This window comes from Hydractinia symbiolongicarpus, chromosome 5 (assembly GCF_029227915.1).
Source record: "Hydractinia symbiolongicarpus strain clone_291-10 chromosome 5, HSymV2.1, whole genome shotgun sequence".
Lineage (NCBI taxonomy): Eukaryota > Metazoa > Cnidaria > Hydrozoa > Anthoathecata > Hydractiniidae > Hydractinia > Hydractinia symbiolongicarpus.
The window spans coordinates 22,907,770-22,932,800 of record NC_079879.1 but is presented as its reverse complement, the minus strand read 5'-3'; the positions used below and the strand labels follow the sequence as shown (position 1 = coordinate 22,932,800).

General features: G+C 34.4%; 1 protein-coding gene across 4 annotated transcripts; it reads right to left on the bottom strand.

Moving 5' to 3' along the window:
• Positions 1 to 502: 502 nt before the first annotated feature.
• LOC130645445 (transient receptor potential cation channel subfamily A member 1 homolog) lies at positions 503 to 24,835 on the bottom strand. 4 transcript variants are annotated; one of them, XM_057451436.1, is made up of 21 exons: positions 24,700 to 24,835; positions 20,476 to 20,703; positions 12,863 to 13,028; positions 10,969 to 11,939; positions 10,434 to 10,590; positions 9,973 to 10,324; positions 9,710 to 9,893; positions 8,865 to 8,972; positions 7,280 to 7,368; positions 7,051 to 7,197; positions 6,703 to 6,814; positions 6,402 to 6,538; positions 5,887 to 6,002; positions 5,058 to 5,359; positions 4,207 to 4,539; positions 3,247 to 3,392; positions 2,833 to 3,040; positions 2,216 to 2,389; positions 1,642 to 1,710; positions 1,383 to 1,538; positions 503 to 839 (listed from the first exon to the last, which is right to left on the bottom strand). In XM_057451436.1, the coding sequence occupies exons 2-21, from the start codon at positions 20,689 to 20,691 to the stop codon at positions 645 to 647; spliced, it is 4,338 nt and encodes a 1,445-aa protein (XP_057307419.1). In that variant the 5' UTR covers positions 20,692 to 20,703; positions 24,700 to 24,835; the 3' UTR covers positions 503 to 644. The 4 variants fall into 4 exon arrangements, with proteins under 4 accessions (XP_057307419.1, XP_057307420.1, XP_057307418.1 ...); XM_057451437.1 differs by lacking the exon at positions 24,700 to 24,835 and adding an exon at positions 22,717 to 22,963; XM_057451435.1 differs by lacking the exon at positions 24,700 to 24,835 and adding an exon at positions 21,914 to 22,123.
• Between the last annotated feature and the right edge of the window lie 196 nt (positions 24,836 to 25,031).

The window sequence follows — 25,031 nt, the reverse complement described above, 5'->3', positions numbered from 1 at the left end:
CGTAAATTATAGGTGTTAGTGTTGATAACAAAACTACCCCGTTGAACGGTACAAAAGGTACAATTGATTTGCTAGTTTTACCAAGCTACAACGGTCGTTTGTGGCTAAAATTCTTTTTAAAAAACGAAATAAAACAAAAAATAGTTGTTTTTATTGATTTTTTTACGTTTCATGTAGGTTTCATAAAGTCGTTTTTCTACTTTCATTTTTCTCTCTCTTCTTTTGCTGCGCCAGTTAAAAATAATGCCACCGTTTAATTGGCGCGATTATTTCATATATCACCTCTTTCAAAGTATGGAGCCGCTGGATAATTGTGGAGGTAACGATACAATGTAAAGCGACGGCATTGGCGACAGTGGCAATAACAGAATTTTAGGAAAAGCCCCAAATTTCGTGACATTCAATTCCCACAAAAATTTATTCTATTAAAAGTAGCAGTGCTGTGAAGTAAAATTCAGTTCCAGGACATTTGTACGGTCAGCTGAAAAAATGACACAGCAAGTATAAATAAATATATTTATATAAATAATTTCCCCCTACTATCACTATACTACCAAAACATGTGAGGTTCCGGCTTCTGATAGGGCAGGTCAAAATATCGTCCATCTTGGTTGAGCAGCTACGTAAAAAGGCCTTCAGGAAGATCAGATTTTTGTGTAAGCCAATTCTCTATCATGTCTTCTTGGATATTCGACAGAAATATTATGATGTTTTATTAATGCAGCGAGCATACTTTCCATTCGGTTGTTCTGAACTTCTAAAGTTTTTACTTTTGAACGTAAACTTCGTACACTCTCTTTTAATTCTAATTGTTGTTTGCGCAGATGTTCCACACCAGTCTATTCGTAAAGAAGAAAACATAAGCGTACCGATTTTTCAAGAATCCCAAAAGTCGTAAAATTTTTCTTTGAGATCTTTTTTAATAATAAGACCAGTCCCGTGGAAGAACCTTGCACAATGCTAAAATCAAGCCTTACATCGCGTGTATCGTACCTAATCCTTCACAAAACTCTTTTCTCCATTCAAAGGCGCACTCGATTACAGTTCGGTAGCACAGTTTAGAACAAAAGTGACATCAGAAACGGATTGCGCTAAACTTACTCTGCAAAATTGCTTTTTCACGAAATCAAACTGAAGAGGGTAATTTTATAGTTTGCATAAAAGAAATACGTAAATATAAATTGCTGTAAAATTAAAATTAAAACTTGCGCGAAAATAATACGCGGGAATAGTTTTTAATTTCCGCTGCGCAAGTAATAATCGGATAAAATGCCAGTCTTTAAAATATTTCTGTCCAGCTTTCATTTAATGCTACAAAAACCCTCATTGGCGCAACACCTACGTGTAAATAAAAAAACAGAAGCACAAACATAATACTTTACCGATTGAACATTTGATGGTAGAGTTGGCGCTGTTGACCAAAACGACCACAAGCTCCATGCTTTGACGGCGTTCGGTAAAATACGCTCTTCAATCTTGACAAGTTTTCGTTGAACGGACAAGGGTAAAGCTTTTTCTACGTCGAGCGTCAGATCAACCTGCAAATATAAAGTTTAAGAAACATAATATTTCTTTTGGTCCGGTACAAAGACAATTAATTACAAATTACTTGTGTCGAAAATCGTAAAACAGACAACCAACCTGCATAGCTAGGCGTTTAAGAGCTGCAGTTTCTTGAACACCTTTGATATCATCGACAGCAAGACCTACCTAAACATGAAACTGCATAAATTATAACTTTCGTTGCCCCTGATTGGTTTCATTAAACTTTACACACATATGCCAAGCTTCTTTGCTTCCTGGTTCCACTTCTTCATATTATTGTTAGATATATACCTAATGATGAAGGCTAGTTAACCGGAGTCAATTCTCCATTGTTTCCTTCTGCTACACAGTCAATTTTAACAAGAATAACATTTGCGAAGCAATATTGTTATGACTTCGCGAAGGCTAATTTTCCCTAACAAGTACTGCGAGAATTTTTAACGAAGAAATAAGAACAAAGTTATCTGAATTGCAAAATATGGCTAATTCCTTTTTCTTAAATTTCACAATAATAAGAAAACGTTTGGTAAATTTCCAAAATTTCCTGTTCCAAATTGTGCCTATATTCATTTTTCGCGAACGCTTATCTTTGTAAAGCTTGTTAAAAGGTACTTCTTACAGTACACCAGATGAGAAAATCCACGCAAAACAGAAAAAAACAGATTCATACCAGCAAATTCATTAAAATTATGCAATTGATGACAAGATACGCCACATAAATAATCCACGCCATTGGCATCGGATTGTAAGCGTCATTAAAAACAGAATCATATTCAAATTCTCCCAACATCCCCATGGTTGTTTTTAGAATTGCCCGTGCTGGTGTTACAAATGCAATTGGTTTCTAAAAGATCGATTTCGTTATTACACCAATAAAACGACGAGCAAATACCGCGTGGTTTAAAAGTAACGCCACTAAATCGTAAATAAAAAAATATTTCAAAATTTAGCGCGGCGTTTCAAAGGACAATAGATGCAGGTGTTGTTTTTAACACAAATCCATTATATTCTGGCAGCTACCTTATCAAGAAACAATGTGTCGGGTTTTTTTTTCATCTCTAGCGAACTATTTTGTCAGGAATCGCGAAAATAACGAAAAAAAATTTTCGTTGATCGACGAAAGTATTAAAATATTTTTCTTTGAAAAGATATTAAAGCTGACCCAAATATATATTGACACTTTTTCTGCCGAAGATCTGAATTCAAAGCCTTTTGGGCAACAGAGCAAATAGAGCAGATAAAACAGTTGCAATAAAATGGCGCGAAAACCTTAACTTGAATAATTACCTGTTCATACAACAAGATATGAAAACCAAGTCCGAACGCAGTGATGAACAGAGCAAAAACCATAAAGAATTGAGCAAACGTTTTTAAAATGTCTGTAAACATAACCACATAGATACCAAGTTTTGGAAACTTTCTCATGAACAGAACCAAACTTATCCAAGACAACCAAACAGTTGTGGCACCTAAACTGCGATGCCAATTTGTACACCTAAAAAAAGTTGAAAAAAAATACTGCCCATAATTAAGTCAACGCCGCGGCGTCCGCCTACACTGGTGTAATTTAAACCTTACGCCCAAACCTCCACAGATAAACATTCCACGCACGCCTTTAAGCACTTCCATAAAAATCAACACCCATCAAAAGGCGAAAGTGTTATAGTAAAAAAATCAACCATATAAAGCCCTCCAACGCACCTTGAATGTTGTGACAGCTCAATTTTGCTTCCATCCGGCAATGAAAACGATTCTAAAACATAGATGATGGAGAGCGAGTATGACATCAATTCAATCGCTCTGTGAACTTTAAAATAATGATGTAATTCGGACAGCAGTTTACCAAACTAAAGAAGGAAAGATGGTACACAGAAAATTGATTCACAAATCAGAATATATACAAACTAAAGAGGGAAAGATGATACACAAAAAATTGATTCGCAAATCAGAATATATACGAATCCCCACATCTAAGATTCATACGATAAAACTAACCGGAACAGAAGGGAAGCTTATTTTCTTTTTTTGAGTCGATCGCTACGTTTAGTTATGCGGTAAAATATACAATAAAGGCCTGAGGAAGGATTTGAAATGTAAGCGAGATTCATTTTTTACTATCCCTTAGTTTAACTAATTTGAAATTAAAATAGTAATAATAATTATATAATAATAATTTCTATTTGTGAATCTCGTAAAAGAAAAAAAATATCAAAAACATTTACTGGACATCGGCGTAAATTTTGATTTTGAGGCCATGCTTTCGCGATTTTGGACCCTACTCGCAAAACAAAGTTCTATAAAAAGACGCCTTCAACGTGTACAAATTTTTAAAAAACTAAAGCTCTAAAGACAACGTCCTAAAGTATTTCACTTGATATTTGATAGCCCTCTAATAATTTTTCTGAAAATTTTAAAAAAGAACAAAAAGAAACAATATCGTTCCCTCGCTTCCTTAAAACCAATCTATTGCACAGATTTGATAGAATTTCAATACGTTTTCCGCCTACCTAGAGGAGCTAAATACCCTCGGGCCAAAACATAGTTGTACGGAGGGGAGACACTAAATTAAAGACCGACTTCCCTAAAATAAACGAAGTTCTTTCTACGGCACTTTCTCACAAGTAAATAGCGTCGATAAGTTATACTTAAACTTCATTTTACCTCTATCAGTAAACTGACGATCCCAAGTATCAAAACAGCATATCTACCAAAATTGTTAAAAAATCTTTTAGTATGAGCATTCGGTAAGTTCGGGTAGGTAAAATTCCCAACCCGGGGTTTACATCGACACTTGGTGGTATCATTCATTGTTTCGCACGACAGCACGTGTTCGTCTGCCGTCACGGTCAATGTGTAGCCAGTCAAACACATTAAATAGATTATGAAGAGTAAAAGTTTGGAATAATAAACGTATCTTCCGCATGCGCGCCATTTATGACGTAGTAAATACGTCACTAGCGGATGACATAACAACCTTGTCCGTTCGTTTTGAACCTAAACAAAAAAATTTATTGGATAAAATGACGTGAAAAAAAATCTTCTTTAAAACGGCCACTAACTTGTCGATCTTGAACGTATCGTATCGTAACGTAACGTATTATTTCGTTTTCAATGATTGGTTTAAAAGATAACTATTCTTAATTATTCTTTTGTTTGTTTAATTTTTGATACGCTAACTATGAAAAAAAGTTGAATCCAACTTTTTCACGTATTGCCACATATAGACCTAAAGCTTGTCCAATCATATCAACTGATTTCGGTACGATACGTGAATCATTTTTCAAGTGGAAATCCGGCTTAAAGCACCTAAAACTTCCGGAATGAGGCGCTAAAATTCTCAATAAAAAGTAAAAAATGCTGAATTTTCTAATTTAGAATTGGCTTGCTGACCAGAACTGTTGCTATACTGGGCTTTAGACTAGGTAAAGCCAACATAAAGCATGAACCACCAAGATAGCTTAAAAATCTGGCTTTAATACAACCTAACGGAACACAGAATAGGATACACATACCATGAATTTCAAGGGGTGGTTTCTTTTGATTTCCGACTGTTTCTTCACATAACCAGGCAGCGCTAGTTTACCGATTCTTTTTAAAAGCGACGGCTTCTCCTCCTTGTAGTTGTAACCACTGGTAGGATTAATCATTTGCTGCCGCTGCTGCGTGGAGAGGTCCATACAATCGAATATACTTGGTCCCCAATCTGTGAATGTATCTTCCAAGAATTCATAAGTGCACGATATTTCGTATAGTGGGTGTTCCTTTGCCAAACCATTTCCTTTGATGCACTGGTTGAATACTTTTTCAGCAACATCTACATGAAGGAGTAGCAGCAACATTTACATAAAAGAGTAACAGACATTTTTAGTAGGCTTAAGGCTGTTTTTTATCGAAGCGTTTATGGCTGCAACTCCTAACGTTTAAAAGGGGGCGCTCGATATGCTTAATCTCCATTACATTAAAGATGGCAACGTTTTCAGAATTCTTAATGGTTTTTAAAAAAAGTCTTTCGTCTGAAAACTGTAGAAAGCTTACTGGTCTAAACTTCCAAAGCTGCCAAATCCAGATGTTACCGATAGGAAAAATTCTAACGGGATACCTAAGTATTAAAAGCTAGCTACAGCCAAGAACGCATTAATGGAAAGCGGCATTTCTTTATCATAGTGATGCATTGTATGATGTTCAATGTATCGAAATCATATTGATATCTTTAGTTCGAGTTTTTTAATGAAAATGACAAAGTTGAAAAAAAATATGACAAGCGCAATCTCATGATGTTTGTTCACACCGTACATGTTGCAATAAGCCTTAAGAAAAAGGGAATAAAAAAACATTTCTTACCGGGTAACTTTTTAATGAGTTTTCTCATGGGTGTGGTCACTTTGTTCCCTTCAACAGTACAATTTCGCAATGCACTCATCCAGTATTCACTGTCAACAATAGCCATAGAAGCTTCTCTAAAATAGGTTGATAAAGCAATTGTATTTACAATTCCAGGTATTTACGAGTTTTTTGGCACATATTAACTTTTGCGCAAAACTTTTCATGCGTAATTTTTGTACTAAATTTTTTGCGCGAAAATAAGTACGACAAAAAGACGCTAATTCTGGACAAATTCGCGAAAATTAATTCCCGCGATAAAATCTTCAAAACGTCATTCACAGAAACAAATACACGTTAATCAATTGCGCTTTCCACAAACCAACCAAGCAAAAGCATTTGACTCTTAGATTATTCTCTTTGTTAAGATTTCATACTTAAACCTACAGTTACGGTTTTCTTATGAACATTAAATATATATGTATATAAAAAAATACATGCTAAAACTAGAATGCTTATAGTTCGCAAATAGCTACCTCTGATTATTTTCTATTGCCCAGTCCAAACAGTTTCTTCCAAATTTATCTTTCCTCGCTATGTCAGCTTTTCGTGAAAGTAGCAGCTTGATCATGTCAACATGGCCTTCTTTGCTCGCGAGATGTAATGGCGTTGTCTAAAAAGATATTCATGTTAGCAAATTACTAAAAGTTTCTTCTATAAGTATGTCTTGGTGCGCATGCGCGTACCAAACTGAAAGAATGCAAGAGCTTTTACTACTTAAAAAGAAAACCTAAGTTGAGAAGTATTACAAAACACGGAGGCAAACAAAAATGTTACCTTTGCTTTGTCAACAGGATCTGTGAGCGAATCGGCGTCCAGTAAACATTCCGCACACCATGTCCAACCACGTGATGCAGCGCAATCCAATGGTGTCCACAACATTGCATTCCTAAACATCAAAACATTAACAACTCAAAAACAACATTATAAACTAAAAAAAGTTATTAATTACAGCCTTTTTTACTAAGGTAAATACAACGGTATCAACCATCGCATATTTTTCAGAAATGAAACGTCACAATTAAAAATCCAAATATCTAGGAACATTAGGTGTGAAATTTGGGAATGTCTAGGTTGAAATCACTCAAATTAGGCATGCTTACGCGGAGGTCAATAGAAGCATACCTAGCATCAACAGCTGCTCCACATTCTAGAAGTATTTCAACAACTCGTACATGACCTTCCAATGCAGCTAAATGAAGAGGGGTGTTGGACGCATCATCTTCATCGTTCACTATGTTCACATCTCTCGTCAATAATAGTTTTACTATCCTAAAAACATGTTTGACTTACAGAGGCATGCATTCAAACGGTGAGGCATAAAAATGAATGCATTGAAATTTACACTAATCACCTCGATTGTCCAAACTTTGCCGCAAGGTGAAGTGGTGTTAGATTTTGATCATTTTTAGTATCTATACATGCACCCATATCCAGTAACATCTAAAAATTAACAAGCAGTGAAATGTAGTTTGATTCAGTCGCATTTTCGTCGTTAAACCAAATAGTATATATAATTTATAAAAGTTAATAATATATTAACATAAACCAACCTAGAATTTACAATATAAAACACAAATGACTAAAGACATTATACGTGGAAAGATAACACTTTGAACATTGAAAGGGTGACATTACAATACGAAACGACATATAACTAATATTGATTTAACAGTACATTTAGATGCAATCGTAAATTGAAGCTCTATTCGCCAACGCAAAGTCATTGAGATTAATATCCCTATCTAGCGTCGATCTAGAACCCCGAACACATCGAATTGTCGACCGTAGCAACGAGAAACATATCTTTGTTCGTATGACATTCGTCGCTAAAGATACTGGAATGGACCGTTTTTCAGCAATCATATCGACTAAGCGTTTAAAAAAGGCTTTGCACTCATCGCCCATCGCACCATTTGTCGCGAATACAAGAGGTGTAAAGGAACCATTCTCCACTTGAAGTACGCGCTCGTTATACTGCTTCTTCTTTTCCGTTTCGTTTTTCTGGAAGGTTCTGCTTATTTCCATATCCCTGTACCTCTGAGCGTAGGCATTGAATACCCTTATGTCTAAAAATACTCTTTGGTCAGGAATCCAGAAACTGCGTGCACTCACATCCAGTCTTGATTCATTTCCGTCGTTTGCCATGCGTTGTTGGAATCTTTCGCCATTGATTTCAAGAAGACTCGGCTCTACTCTTACATCTTTACATACTTCCTTGAGAAGGTCTGCAGTTATGTTGCGAATCTCGTTGTGTCGAAGTGTGACTAGTCCACCCTTTTTACATGACAATGCATGGCTTGAATCAAACCGAACACCACATATGCAGTTGGAGGGCAATCGTTCCAGTTGCCAGTTGTATCGAATCTTGATTGCATCCCAGAACTGTTGCTTTGTCAAATCGTACCCCCACTCTATAAGTGGAAGCGTTGTCAACCAATTTGAGACTCCCGTTCGCATATTAGATTCATTGATTCGTTTCTCCTCGTCTGTCATCTCAGCTCGCAATGCTTCAAGATCTTGTTGATAGCGTCTGCGTCGTTCTGATTGAATTTGTTGTTTGGACTTGTCACCTTCTTCATTGTTCACCATGAGAATTTGACTTCTCAGCGAGGCTGTCATGTTTCTCGAGTTCTCATACTCGATCGTTGCATTTTTACAAAACACATCAATTCCCAATCCACCAAGCCTCGGAGGGAGTGCTAAAAGTTTCCTTTCGTTATCGTTAACGATGTGACCACCAGTTACCGCAGGGATAAACTTGTGTCGAATAACTTCATCGAGAATAGTATATATAATTGCGTTAGACACGCCTATGGATTAATTTGTTTTTACTTATATAAAAACAAGGCATTAAAATGTTTGATTAACAAAGAATTCCCATGTAACGATATAATATGGCATGCAAATAGAAACAATTGAAAGAAGCACCTAATTACCTCTGTTATTTTGATGTGACCTTTCATTGCAGCAATGTGAAGCGGAGTGTTCTCATTCTTATCAAATTCTTCGAGAAGAGACTTCACTTCTTTGCTTCCTTGAAGAAGCTGAAATGTGGAAAAAAAAGAGGACTTATCAAAATTAAGTTTGTGATAGAGCGTTCGCGTTTCCACCCGTAGCTGAGTCTTGCCAGAGACAAATCGATTCTTTCTTCCTAACGCTTGCCATGAAAAAAAAGGTTGACGTATTAAGTGGTTGTCTTATTGAACAGCTACGGAGCCTACACGGCTCCAGTAGATTGGATGAGAGCTTTACAAGCACATTATCCTACACATTATTATGTCTACCAACATTTTGATTTTCAAACTCAAACACATGATCAAAACAACAAAATATAAATATCTAATGAAACAGATAACCTTCGGACATCGGGGAAGCCCCCTTTTGATTTTTATGTAATAACTTCTGAAGCATACTGTTTTAGGGGTTAAAATTTGTTGACTTCTGATCATTCTTAGTTATTTTCAGATAAAATTTTTTTGTTATAACGGCACGTTCGTTATCATGATAATTCATCGTTCGTACTTCAGCCCTTTTGTGATTCTATCAAGTCATTTTACACGTATCTAGAGCGTTTAAAACAGTTTTTTTTATTCAAAAGTTTATTTGTTGGACTGTGGGATTGGATTTGCAAGTATAGAATGAAATTTTCAAAAAGGGGGGAGCGGGGTCTTTTATTATCCAGCCTTTAAAAACCTGGCCTGAATAGGGTTAACTGATTGACATTTACAATATGTAATATAAACAATAGAAGATTTAAACCGAAACATAAACAAGTTTATACCCTAAATGCTTCAAAACTATCTTCTTCCGCTGCAACATACAAACAAGTTTTATCCGTACTATCTTTCACAGTTATATCTGCAGATCGACTCATCAAGATTTTAACTGTTTCCACGTTATTTTTTCTTACAGCCATCATCAATGGAGTTTCCTTGTCCTTGTCACGACAGTCAATCTCGGCACCTCTAAATATAATCGTTTTTTAATTGCAAACAAAACTTGTATAAACACAAAGAGACAATAACCTTAAAACTATTGACATACTGGTCTAGCAGAAATTCAAGAATGTGGACTCGATTGAATAAAGCAGCTCGGTGTAATGGCGTTTCTTGCAGCACATTCTTTGCCTCAACATCTGCCTCACTCTCCACCAGCATTTTCACAATCTCGATCTGACCAGAGGTACATGCCAAATGCAAAGGTGTTATTAAATTAGCTTTTACAAAATTAACATTTGCACCTTTCTCAATGCACAGCCTTACAACATCCTTATGGCCATTTTCGACAGCCAGATGGAGAGCAGTCTGCTCATCTCGATCTTGATCCATTATCATCTTTGCGAGAAGTGTATAGCCACCTTTTGTTTCGCCATGCTCGAATAACAACTGAACCACAGCTAGAAAATAAAAAAAATAAAAATCTATGGAACATTGCAGACTATCGAACAGAAAAAAGAAACCAAAAAATCTTATCAAAACTAAATTTTCTCTAATAATTTAACTCACCGAAATGTCCTTCCATAGCTGCAAAATGTAGCGGTCTCATATCCTCTTCATCTGAACAGCGTACGTCACTACCATGCTCCAGCAACAATTTGCAAACCTCATATGAACCAGAACTTGCAGCAGAGTGTAATGCGGTCATTAATGTTTTATCTCGAAGCTAAAAAACAGTTAAAGTTTAGTTAAAAACATACTTTAAAAGAGAAAATCTTCAGCAGGATACAACATCAGGGAATAAACATATGACAGTCAAGTGGCCAATTTTACGTGTTATGTTTTTACCTTCAAAACCCTCTATTTGTGAAAAATAGGGTGCACCAAAAAGAAGCAAAAGTGATACAAATCAACATTCAGTATAAGTTGTATCCTTAACTAAAATTTTGATTTAAAGCTCCTCACATGTCCATTGCATGTCAGTGTGCATTTTGTCATCATAAATAACCATCTCAATGTTATAAACAAACCAACACAAAAATTCAGTAGGAGAAAATTAATAAAAGCTGGATAAAAATTGACAGCAAGTGACAATAATCCTCACCTCAATGTTTATATTCTTTTGTGTCAGTAATTGTTGTGCTGCTTCAACATTTCCTCTCATAGCTGCATAGTGGAGAGGAGTCGAACCATAATAGTCCTTTGCATTTACATTTGCTTTTTGTTCTAATAAGTATAAAACGATTGAATCTTTTTTATACGCTGGTGGCTCTAGCAAAGTGTTAACTTTAAATCGTCCTGATTCTTTCTTTTTATAACTAGGTAATAAATGCGAACTATCAATGTGATCTTGGCCTTCAACATTTGAAAGATTATCTGTGATGTCTGGTAATGACACTGACAACTTGAGTGAGGTATTTGGTTCTGATTCATGATAAGCTGAAAATCTTCTCAACTCTGGCAGTATTATAGCGTCTACAGTTTTAATGCTCTTGTGGTCTTGCTGAGTCAGCTGGCCTATGATGACAACAGGTTTTTTGCAGGGTGTTTCAGGATTACTCTCATCATAATTGTAATCAAAACTTCTTCGTTTTTTTAAACTGTCCACTTCGCTGAATTTCTCTTTTTGTATACGAACTAATTCGAGGTTGCTGCAAGCATGCTCGTTCCCTGAATCGCGTATCAACAACGGGGTGGTGCATTCCACATGTTCCAAAGACTCGTGAATAGTCTCCCGTCGTTTTAGTTTTCGTAGCTGTACAGTTTCATTAGATTTCAAAGCATTTTTCGACAAAGATAAGTTTTTAAATCTTGATAAATCAGCTAACGACCTCAAGCTCTTTTGAAATGTCATTCCAGATTTTCGTCTAGCATGTTCCTCTTTTCTTCCGCTACTGAATTTCCTGCTAACAAATAATTGTCGAATACCTTTCAAGGTTCTGTTTTTTGTAATTGTTCCACTCTGAGAATGATCATCAAGAAAGGGACTATAAAAATTTGACTTGGAACCTTTATAAACGTATCTTGAGGCATAGTGAAGGGGTGTTGCACCATATTCTCCCTGCACATTGACATCTGTTAATAACAAAAAACAAAACTTGTGAACTTTATCACTCAATGGTTTTTAGTCCAGCAAAATATAGAATTACTTGTAAAGCTTTTTTTACAAAAAGTAAATGCTAAGAAAATGTATATTGTTTTTGTTAATTTGTGCACCATATTTATTTCTGCACCCTTAAAATTTACATGTCCAATATTCGTGCAGCATGTTAATTTTGGTAATTGAGGATAAAGCTCAAAAGATCAGCACAGGACCTACACAGAAAATGCCTTATTTCACAGTTTTAATTTTAAAAAATTAAAAGATTATTAATTGTTTTTGTGCGAATGTGAAATTGTATGGAATTAAGGTGATGCACATGACTTTTTAAGTGAGAATACATTTTTTCGGTTTTGGGGTTAAATTTTCCTTCTTTAAAGGATATTTACTGAAAACTTACAGCACCTGCCCTTTGTTCTCCACCCCTAAAATGCTCTCCAGCAAGAACTCTGTTAATTTATCGACTTCATTTTTCAATCGTCTCAACATGTCACAATTTAGCAGATAAAGTACTCCAGTTTCATATATCTCACAAATGTTTTATTGATATCAAATAACATGTAAGCTTGCTTGAAGTGTTAGGAATAGGGAGGCATATGTTGGAGGCATTTTCCCTTCCTTGACCATTAAAAAGTTAAAAAACTTTTGTTTATGTGAATGCAATGAATGAAAACATTTTAAATCTCTTACTATTGCTGTATATTCCAAAGATCCACTAGTAAACAAACATTCTGGTCCCTTAAGTGACTTAAAAGATATACAGTGCATATGTTTATATTTTTTATGCTTAATGAAAATCCTGACAGGAGCAGTATCGATTCATAAATTCACAAAAGTAATTCACTGTTTTTAACCAAACATTGAATATACACAATTATACAACTGCTAAAAAACCTACTAGCACCATTCTCTACCAGCAACTTAACAATAGCAGAATGACCATAGCGTACAGCATAATGCAGAGCAGTTGTCTGTTCTTTGTCTTTACTGTTCAACTTCTTCTTGTCTTTGCCGATTGCGTGAATATGTTGTCGCACAATATTAATTTGACCATCACGAGACGCCTAAATCACATTACATTATAAAACATAGTCACAAGAATTATTAAAAATAACAAAAACAACCATCGAACAAGACCCTTGTTTTTGTTAATTACAGAACTTTTACCTCAGAAAGATCAACTAGAACATTTTTATTCTTCACTTTGTTTAATAAGGGAGCAACAATACTTTGTAAATTCTCCATTTTTTACACCCATTTGAAAAAAATTATAACTTTAACTTTTTGCTCTCAGTGAGCCATATGCTTTTACTTGCAAATTTATTAGTAATTTCTTTTATGAAATTACGATAAGAAATAAAATTTTAAAATTTTTTTCACACAATTTCAAAATAAAACACTATGAGATGCAAATATAAATAACAGCAAATTGGGAACTCTTTAACAGTAGAAAATATAAGAAAATACAAATTTAGAGTACAAAAGCTTTTTTAAACAGAATCAGATATGTCAGTGTTTTTTTCAGACTTGGCAAAAGTAGGGTTACCTACTTTAATGCTGATTCGGCACAATAAAGACCTGAAAATATTAGTTTAACATGATTTGTCTTTTTATAGAAAAAGGATTGAAAATTCTTAATTGTTTTTTTAGAATTTAAAGGCTTTTAGTAGTGCTAAAACTACAAGACTTCAAAGCTAGGAACATTAAATGATGAAAGTATCTCACCAAAAAAATAATGGAAATATTCCAATGGCGAAATCTTTTATTCCAAAAATGCTTTTTACTAAAAATTCGCAATGATATCAAATCAATACTGAATGTTTCGAATGGAATGAAAATGAATTAGTTTTTAGAGCTCTTTAGAAAGATCTGTTTTAAATAATAGTTAAATTTGCCACTTTTTATTTGTTCTGCTCTTTCATTATCCCTCATATTTTAACCCTTTTCTAATTAAAAATTTGAAAAAATACTCTACTACATATCAAAACAATTCATTTTCCAAGAGCACTCCAGAATTCTATTTAAATTTTTGACTTAATTTTCAGTGTAAAATTATACCTAAGAATTCCTAAGAAATGGTTTTTATTTCCAAAATTTTAGATAAAATAAACTGAATATCATTGCTAAACCATTATTCCTTTTGATAAGATTAGAGCCCTCTGGGATAAACTATTACTATTAATAGCATAACAACTTATTCATAATTTATTTCATCGTTATTTATGTTGGTACTTGCTGAATTTGTTGTCTATTTTATGAAATATATAATCCGTAGCTGCCCTTTGTTAGTTCTTTAAAATGTAAATTGGCTGTTCCAAAAACCATCATCTTTTTGGGATGGAATAATACATAATATTTTCTAAATCGAGTCCTTAATCAAAGAGAATACAATATAAACTGGTTTGTCTATCTATACCAAGATATATTACCTGAAAGCAAAAGTATAGACTGAGCTTGTAAGGTCAAAACATTGACTGTATTTATTAACTGATAGCTATTTTGTTTCAAAAACAAGGATTATTTCCTACAGATTTACCTGTGAGGTTGTAAAAAACACGTTTTGTTAAAAAAAGTAAACGTCTGAATTTGAATTAAATTGTTTTAGAAAATATTTTGAATGTTTTTGGAACCAAAATTTATTCTTTATTATAAGAGTTTATTACACAAATTCAATGCTGTTTTGCTTCTGGCTCACGGTGCTGATAAATGTTATTAAAAATGCAGTTATTTAGGAGTGCAACATCGAATTTGGATTTAAAAGGATGACATGGATGTAGTATTTGTGATATTTTGCAATGGATTTTTACCACAATGGTGCGAACAGATTAAGTGTGACATGTGTTGAAACTTGAAACAGTGTTATATGATTTTAAACTTTTACTTTAAGGTAAGGGGGGGGGGGGGTGTGATCACCTTATTGGGAAACATGTGTTAACATGTATCCCGTAAATATAGCTAAGAAGGTGTTAGGTTATACAAGAAAGATTGCATATGAGTATTGGTTGAAAGTATTATTGAGCAAGGAAGAATATTAGAAAGCAAGAGAAGCTGTTGGATTCCATCAAAAAGATTATAGACTATCAGAACAAAAGATTACTGAGGAAGAAGAATATTAGAAAGTCTTATAAAAGACAAAAGGTTAGTGGTTTTAATAATTATCAATTGTAGCACAATTGGAACGATCTATATTATGACCTCAACAAGTTACAAAAATCCACCTGTGTTAAAAGATGGGTCCAATTATATTGATTGGAAAAAGGAGTTAGAAGTGTGGCAAGCACTGACAGATTAAGCTGATGAGAAGAAAGCTTTAGCTGTATTTGTTTCATTAGATGGTAAGGCTAAAAAGACTGCCTTACAACTTGACATTCGAGATTTAAAAACTGAACATGGTATTACAAAACTTACGGACAAATTGGACAAGATATTTCGTAAAGATGTAAAGCATCGTGCATTGAAGCATATAAAAAATTTGAGCAATTTAAAAGGAAGAAGGACATGTCGTTACAGAATTATATCATTGAGTTTGAAGACCTTTACTATAATTTGAAAAAGTATGATATGGATTTACCAGATGCTGTTACAGCTTATCGATATTTAAATAATGCTAAACTTTCTACGCAACAGAAAGAAATTGTTCAAGCAACAATTCCAGATTTAAAGTATAACTTGATGGTTGATCAAGTTAAGAAGGTATTTAATGAATCTTTAAATTCAAAAGAAGATGACGATGCGCCGGTTCAAATTAATGAGGTTTCTGGTGATAGTATTTCCAACGAGACATTTCATGGTGCTTCACACAGCAAGGTTCCTCACTCACGGTATGCGGACAGAGGGTGGAACAGACGGGGTCAGGGATATCATGGGCAACGAGAAACACAAGAGTATAGGTTAAAGGATTATCGTAGAAGAAGTGGAAATCGAAGTGACAGAGACAAGGATAGAAGATCGGGTGATTGTCCAAGATGTTACATCTGTGGAAGTATTTACAATTTGGCTAGGGAGTGTCCAGATAAAGCTAAAAGTAAGAGTGATGAGATTAAACTTCAATTTTAAACTCTCGTTGCTGAGACATTTACCATGGCAGTATTGGATTCTGGTTGCACTAAACTGTTTGCGGGCAGAATTGGTTAAATTATTATGTAGAAAGTCTTTCAGACGAGGATGCTTCATCAATCAAAGAAGAGCCATCATCAACAGTATTTAAATTCGGAGATGGTAAAGAAATCAAAGCATCAAAACGTGTCACCATCCCTGCTTGGCTTAGTGGAAAATATGTTAGCATAACAACAGAAGTTATAGACAAGGACTTACCATTACTATTTAGTAAGCAAGCAATGAAAAATGCAAAAGTTTTTATTGATTTTGAAAATGACAAGGTTGAAATTCTGGGACAAGAACACCAGATCCAATTTAGTTCCACTGGACATTATTGTATTTCCATTAACAAAGACGGTAGCGAAATTGAAAAGACTTTTGCTCAAGTATGTCTGATAATGAATAATTTGGATGATACTAAAGAAAAAGAAAAAGTGGCCCTGAAATTGCATAAACAGTTTGCGCATCCATCAAAGGACAAGCTTCAGCAGCTTTTGAGAAATGCTGATATAACTGACCCAGATCTTTTAAAAATGATTGCTGAAGTTTCAGATAGTTGTTATACATGCATCAAGTACAGAAGAAATCAACCAAGACCAATTGTTGGGTTACCACATGCAACAGTATTTAATGAATGCGTTGGCATGGATTTGAAACAATGGTCGTATGGTGATAAAATTTGGTTGTTACATCTTGTTGATCACTTGACCAGATTTAGTGCATCCTGTGTTATTCGAAGTAAAAGGAAAGAAATTATCATTAACTCAATTTTTAAGATCTGGATTTCCATATTTGGGTCTGCTAAAAAGTTTTTAGTGGATAATGGTGGGGAATTTGATAATGAGGATTACCGTAGCATGTGTGAGAATTTAAACATCAATATTGTTACAACAGCTGCTGAGAGCCCATGGATGGACTTGTTGAGCGACATAATTCCACACTTGGCAATACAGTCCGTAAAATGATGGACAAGCCTAATTATTCATTAGAAACAGCTGTGGCTTGGGCTGTTGCTGCTAAGAATTCCTTAAAAAACGTACATGGCTTTTCACCGAACCAACTAGTGTTTGGCAGCAATCCCAATTTTCCAGTTATAGAAATGAATGATCCACCCGCTCTAGAAGGAAGGACAAGTAGTCAAGTAGTTGCTGATAACTTAAACGCATTGCATGCTGCAAGAGAAGCCTTTATAAAATCTGAATCCTCTGAAAAGCTCAGAAGAGCCTTGAAGCATAATGTAAGACCTTCAACAGGTGAGAAGTATGTAACAGGAGATAAAGTATATTATAAACGGAGATCTGATGATACTTGGAAGGGTCCTGCTACTGTGATAGGACAAGAAAGTAAGCAAGTTCTAGTGAAACATGGATCAACATATGTTAGAATGCATCCATGCAGACTACGATTAAAAGAAGAAAAGTTAGAAGCACATGTAGAAGTGGAAATTGACCATGAAGACAAACAGGAAACTGGAAAGGAAATATTGGAAGATGAGGAATTAAGTAGTGAAGCATCAATTACCAACAGCGATGTTAATAATGATACAGGTATGGATACTTCATTTGAGAATAACAATTTATTGAAGACAAATGTGAAAGCAAAGAATATTATGCCAAACATTAAAGATAAAGTGAAATACAAAACGGAAGTTGGTTGGAAAACAGGAACTGTGCACTCAAGAGCTGGGAAAGCAAGTGGAAAGTATAGAAATTGGCTGAATATTGTTGATGAAGTTGGGAATGTTGAGAATTTAGACTGGACAAAGGTTGAAGAGTGGGATTTTGCTGAAAAGGTATCACAAGAGGCTTTGACATGCTTGAATAAAGCCAATGAAAATGAGATTAAGTCTGCCAAGGAGAAGGAATTGAACAGCTGGACCGAAAATAAAGTTTTTGATAAAGTGGAAGATAAAAAGCAAAGTTGCATTAGCACCAGATGGATTCTGACAGAGAAGAATGTTGATGGACAAAGAATTGTGAAAGCAAGATTAGTGGCACGAGGTTTTGAGGAGTTTGAAAAACCAATTCAGACAGACTCTCCAACTTACACAAAGGAATCATTACGTTTAATGTTGTCAATTTTAGCTTGTAAGGAATGGCACTGTAACTCTATTGACATTAAAGCTGCCTTTTTGCAAGGAAAACCTATTGAAAGAGATATATACCCTTAACCACCTAAAGAGTTCCAGAAATATGGATATGTCTGGAAATTGAATAACACAGTCTATGGCCTTGCAGATGCATCTAGAACATGGTATTTCAGAGTAAAGGAGGAACTGGTAAAGCTTGGAGCTGCAGTAAGTAAATTTGATGCAGGATTGTTCTACTATCGAAAAGATGGGCGTCTACATGGAATTATGACAACCCATGTAGATGATTTTTGTTGGGGTGGTACCAAACGTTTTTTAAACAATGTGATATTGCCATTGCATCAGACCTTTAAAATTGGGACAGTGCACAACACAGCTTTTCAAAATTTGGGATTAGATTTAATGAAAAGAAAAGATAGCATTATTGTATCACAAGATTCATATTTGCAGAAGATTACAGTACTCCCCATTGATAAACACAAAGATAAAGATGAATTGTTGAATACGAAACAAAAACATGATTTGAGAGTATTGATTGGACAATTAAATTGGTTGGCTACACAGACACGTCCAGACATTCTTTTTGATTGCTGTGAACTAATGGGTAACATCAAAGATGCCACTTCTTCAGATATGCGAAGAGCCAACAAAGTGTTACAAAGAGCTAAGTGTGAACCTGTGGAATTGAAATTCAAGGCAGTTGGAAACATAGAGGAAGCTAAACTTTTAGTATTTCATGCATTTACTAATCTGAAGGGAGAAGGGTCTCAAGATGGATTCTTAATTTTCTTAGCGAATCAACTAAATCAATCACTATCCCTCATTTCGTGGCAGTCAAGAAAATTGAAAAGAGTAGTGAATAGTACCCTTTCTGCAGAGACCATGCAATTGATCAATGATGCTGCTGGCAAAGGATATTGGATTCGATGTTTATTCAAAGAAATTTTCAATATTGCACCATCAATTCAATGTTTAACAGATATTAAAATACTTTACGATGCTGTACATTCCACAAAACAAGTTTTGGACAATCGCTTAAGAGTAGATTTGGCTATTTTGAAAGAAATGATTTGAAATAAAGAAGTGAATCAAATAACATGGGTTTCAAAAGAACAGCAAATCGCTGATTGTCTTACCAAACGAGGAGCTAGTTGCAAGAATCTTCTTTTTACGTTGGCAACTGGTGTACTCAAACAAGAAAAAGAAAAATAGAGGAGATCTGAGGAGAGATGTGTACATAGTTTAAACATTTTTGTTATTTTGTTAATACTAACCATTTTGGAGTTGATTTCGTTAAACTGGCCACAATATGGATTGGTTAAAGTTGCTGTTTTGTTTATGTGTCAAATGACTTATGTTGTTGTTAACTCGGATATAGCTGCATATGGATATCCATTCAATTCTGTTAATAAATTTGGTTGAACTAAAAGTTGATCAAACTGATAAAAGAAGGAAAAAGAAAAGAGGGGAAGATTGTTAACATGTATTTATTGTCATATAGAACAAAGAGTAAGACAATATCACTGACCCCGTAAATATAGCTAAGAAGGTGTTGGGTTATACAAGAAAGATTGAATATGAGTATTGGTTGAAAGTATTATTGAGCGGAAGAATATTAGAAAGCAAGAGAAGCTGTTGGATTCCATCAAAAAGATTATAGACTATCAGAACAAAAGATTACTGAGGAAGAAGAATATTAGAAAGTCTTATAGAAGACAAAAGGTTAGTGGTTTTAATAATTATCAACATGAATTGAATTAGGAAGAGTTGATATAGCTGTTTTTCTTGCAGAGTGATTTAAGATTTTGGATTTATTGCATTGATTTTTGAGTTGATTTATTCTGTTTGATTATGTTAACATGTTCTATTAGTTTGCTTACATAGTTTCCACAAACCTAGTTATTGGAAATTTTACCTAACGTTTTATTGTTATGAAATTATATGTTTACTAATAGTCTGAATTAAACTTCTTTCAATGAATACTGTTCTTTTACCAGAATTAACATCTGAATAAAATTTATTTTGGTACTTTTTGCATCAAATTTAGAAAATAATATTTCATCCAAAAGTGTTTTTCTAAGCAGATTTCAAAAATAGAACTATCCAGGACTAAATCTAGACAAAATATTGAAGGAAAATCTTTTTTATTCATTCTTTAATTCAAAATTGAAAAATCCGACTATTCTGGATTATTTCTTCTTTTACTTCTATTCCTTCTTGAAAACCTTTGCAGGATTATTTGCAGTGTTCTTTTTCAGAATTTTCAAGGAACCACATTTTGCCAAGTTTGAAAAGAGCATATAAAAGTCAAACTTAAAAGACACCTGCTGCAATGTCATCAATGGAGTCAATTTCTGAAAACCAGCATTTTGTTTTTTCGTTTCACGTACACTTTGAAAGAAAACACCAGGATTTAGCATACGTTCCAATGTTAATTGATGTGTCTGATAGCTTTCACTTTCCACTGATGCTTCTGAAACTTTTCGATGTGAATGAGATGTATTGGAAGCATGTGGAGATGCATCACCCATTACGTCCATTTTCACAATGACCTGGAAAAGCAAGATAAATATCGACTACATGTATCATTTGATAATTAAAGTGAAAATGAAACTAGCACTTGCAATTAGAAGTTAGAATTGATTATTCTTTTCCAAGAAATGTTTATAAATGTGGAAATAACTTTATTACTAGTTTTTAGAGCTAATAAGAATAAATTTTGAAGAAATAAATTAATGATTTTCTTAACAACTTAGCAATCAATGTCCCAAAAATATTTCACAATGGGAGTCTAGAAATTTTGGTATTTTACATATTGCATAGTTATTAAAAAAATCTGTTATAAAACAGAAGTTCTGATACTCTTTTGTGCTTAATTATAGGGGGTTGAATAAGCAGGGGGGTGGGTACTCTGAGGAAAATTTGGGGGGGGGGGGTCATGATATAATGACCTAAGGGGGTATTACAAAATTTTCTGTAAAATGGGGGGAGGGGGTTTGGAGGGATAAAACGACTAACTATAAATAAACTAACACTAGTGAAACAACTAAAAATAAAGATAACAATGCTTTTGACATGTTTAAGGATTAAACTGTGCTGACATTTTGTTGATATTTGTTATTTTTCACCTGGAAATAGTATTTGTTCTTGAGATTTGTTCCAAAAGAGAGTTGTGTTTTGATTATAAGAAAAGATGCTGCTTTGTGATATCCAAAAACTTATTATGGGGGGAGGAGGGCTATAATAAAATGAGGAGGTGGGTCTCATTCTCAAATTTCAATAAAATGGGGGGGGTCATTATAAAATGATTTTAGGGTGAAAAATTCGAAAAAGTGCAATTTGATCCCCCCTTACAATTAAGCACAAAAGAGTACTTCATAAAAAATAATATATTTTATGTTAAATTTTCTGATAGTTCTGTTTTAATTCCGTTGGGTACATATTTATTGCCGACATCAACCTTTAGTTAAAAATTTTTGTAAAAACAAATTATTTTAATGGCATAATAAAACTCAACAATTGCAGTTTTAAATCTAGAACTAGTTTAAAGTCTTGATACGGAAACAGGGAAAGAATGAAAAAGACAACACCTTACTGTTTTATCCAGGTACTTTTTTTATAAACCTTACTGTTAAACTATCATATGTTTCAGTAAGGTGCTATATAAATTAGTGTAACTTGCTACATTTAACCTAATGTGGTATGTTTTTTCAAATAAAAGGTCAAAATACAGCTAGATTGTCAGTAAAGTGTTTGTATTACCTTTTTACTATGTGGCATATGGACTAAAAATGCCAATGTGCCTTTAATTTACATTGAAGACTGGGGCAAATTAAAATTTTATCTTCACAACACCCATAGAAAAAGCCAGTTGAACAGATTCCAATTTTCATGTTTTCCATGCGAAATATTGAAGACCATGTAAGTAATGTTTAGCTATGTAATGTGAGAGAATCTCCATTGCACACCCCAAAAAATGCCTTTAGAATGAAAACAAACTTTTCACAGCACAAACAAGTTTTCTTGAATGATCAAGGTAGAATAGCCTTGATCATGCAAGAAAAATTGTTTGTCAATGAAGAAAGAGCTAGATGTGCAGCAATTTTTAAATAAAAAATTGTTTTTATTGTGTCTACGTGTGCAATTCGAAATGCTGACCAAGGACCCCATTTCTGATTTTTTCTGTTAATCGTGGTAGATATATACTGTGATTGTGGGATCTCGCATTTAGCCATTTTCTCTGACTGTGATAGTTGACTCACAAAAAACTGCTGCATTGCTCTAACGTGTAGAAATTGAGATTGGGACACTTATAGAATGATGAATTACAAAGGCAGCATTTTGTCTTGAAAACACAAAAGAATAACAAAATAAATAACTTCAGTGCCTTTTTTTTCTTTGCATTACTTAAACATCTAAAATTTAAAGTTAACCAATGTTTTTCAGTTTTGTCCTGCTTTTTCTGCACCCATGTATGTGCATATATTGCAACATTATATATGAAATCACGTCTATTTGCACTAATTACTTGATATATAGGGTTGTGATGTACCAGCCGTAACTACCTAATCTCACTCGGTCAGGAAAAACCGCTAAACACAGGATGCCACAATTGCAATTCTTCTTGGATCCGGGTTAACATGCTTGAAATTTTCTGATTATTTTCAACTGACCAACATATTTGAATTCAGCATCAAAATTTATGGACACATATACACATATTACAAATTTATACACTAAGTATGACTGCCTCTATTAATAGCCAAACATTTAATGTTTTATGAAGAAATTACCATGCAAATTAACTGCAGTGAAAATTTTTTACTGCAGTTGAATAATACGGTCAAACTCTTAAAAATTTGGAAACTATAACTTACAATAAATGCTGTTATAATAATCATATGGTACAGTCATATGGTATTCAGAATTTCCACCTTATATAATTTTTGCTTATAAATCTAAATATCCCACTCATTTTCACCAAAAGTTTTTTTCTCTTGTTTCAAATTTGATGTTAGATAGATATATAGATGTGCATATTTTTTATGGCTAGCCTCACAAATATCAAGGGATATAGCCACCCTGTCTGTTATTTCCAGGAGGGGCTTAGGGACAGTCCTAGAGTATTTAATGCTTATTTTAAACTGCAAAGACGCAATTGGTGTCAACGCTTAACCAGACAACTCTGTGCAACATCCAATAGCCCACACAATGTGCCATCTCCCTAATTCACCCCACATGGCTAGAGCAACATTCACTCACCCATATTGAATCACCACCAAGGGGAATGGAACCCTTATCTCCTGCACAAAGTCCGAGAGTTATAACCAGCTGTGATAACAAATATTGTGTACATTGGCCTGTGATTGGCTTAAAGAGTATCGCGTGGAAACACGTCCATGAGAACAAATTTGAGAAAATTGTTTCAGTTAATTCCTTACAATAATTAAAGGAATGATAATATATATTTTTCCTGACTGTCACTCTACCCATAACCTGCCTCTGCACACTTCCGATTAGGCCACCGTCGGAAATATGTTTGGTTAGCGTCATTTCTAATTACAAAAGTGAGTCGTTCGGATAAAATTTTTTCCTGAAAAATTACAAAATTACTATATTTTGCAGCCATATTTTGTTATTCGTTTTAAATGTATGCCAGCTGTATTTTTAGCCTCTGTTTCAAGTTCCATTTTTGTCAATCAACGTTGTCTCTATGCCTTTTGCTTGTGTTGCCATATAAATGCAAAGCAGGGAAAATATAGCACTGATTAGAGCAGCGCAGTCTCCTAATCGAAACTACACTTGGACGTAACAACCATCATTCAGAGGACCGTTGAAAAGGTAAATGGTGGATTTTGTTGTGTCGCAGATTGTTCGTGGATTGTTTATTTTTTTACAAATTTACCGACTCCCCGACTCAACTTTCACCTTTAAAGTGAGTGACGTTAACCAATTATATTTTTGAGGGTGGCCTTAGGGGCCTTCTAAAAATTTTTTCAGGCCCCATTAGGGGGATATCGCCGCTAAGGGGGGAAAGGGGGTCTAAAGCTTGAAAAAAAATCCGCTAGGGATTGAGAAATTTTAAAAATTTGTTTGTGGCCTGAAAATTCTTCGTCGTTCGTGGGCATAATTCCTCTTGTCATCAATTCCGATAACTTTTATCTACAAAACACGCCCCTGAGCCTTCCAAGATTTATCCGAATGTGTGTATTTCATGGACGGAAATCCGCTAAAAGAGGGGGGGAGGGGGTCTGAATCTTAGCGGCGATATCCTGCTAACGGGGCCTGAAAATTTTTTTTGAAGGCACCTTAGCTAACTAGCTTTGTAGGCAGCTAAAAAAATGCAGCTTTGATAATTTACTTAATGTTCTTTTGATAGAACAGCAATTAAATACACCTTTCTGATCATTACCACCAATGTTCTTACATAGATTGTTAAAATCCCGATCAAGATTTGTGACGACACAGCGTGACTCTTTCACGTTGTGTCGTCACAAATCTTATCCTCTTTCGTTAAAAACATATTAAATAATAATAGCAAACAATACCTAACACAACAATGGTCTCCTCGAAGAGGCGTAAGTTTAATAACCTAGTTTTCGATCAAATATCACCCCAGCATTGTGTAGTTAGTACTGCAACAGACCAGTCCAAACACACACACAAACAAAAACACAATGAACGCGTGATGGCAAATGCCGAATCAATGTTATTGAATTTCATGTACCAGATACACGAATAGTACATGTGCCAAATTTGTCTCGATTGTTTGGTAACCCAAACTCTTCTTTTTTGAAAAAAAAAAAGAGTACATCATCTCTCTTGTCTTGTCTTTTCTTTTAAGCCATCTCTTTTCGTGAAAACAAAATGTAAATTGCAT

Bases quoted from the DNA above. Each gene is read 5' to 3' on its own strand.
- LOC130645445 (XM_057451435.1), bottom strand. The intron at 9,894-9,972 runs GTATGTCAATAG...GATTATATTTAG, and splicing joins CTTGAATTTCTGCTAGACCA to AGGTGCCGAGATTGACTGTC. The intron at 6,539-6,702 runs GTAACATTTTTG...ATATCTTTTTAG, and splicing joins ATCCTGTTGACAAAGCAAAG to ACAACGCCATTACATCTCGC.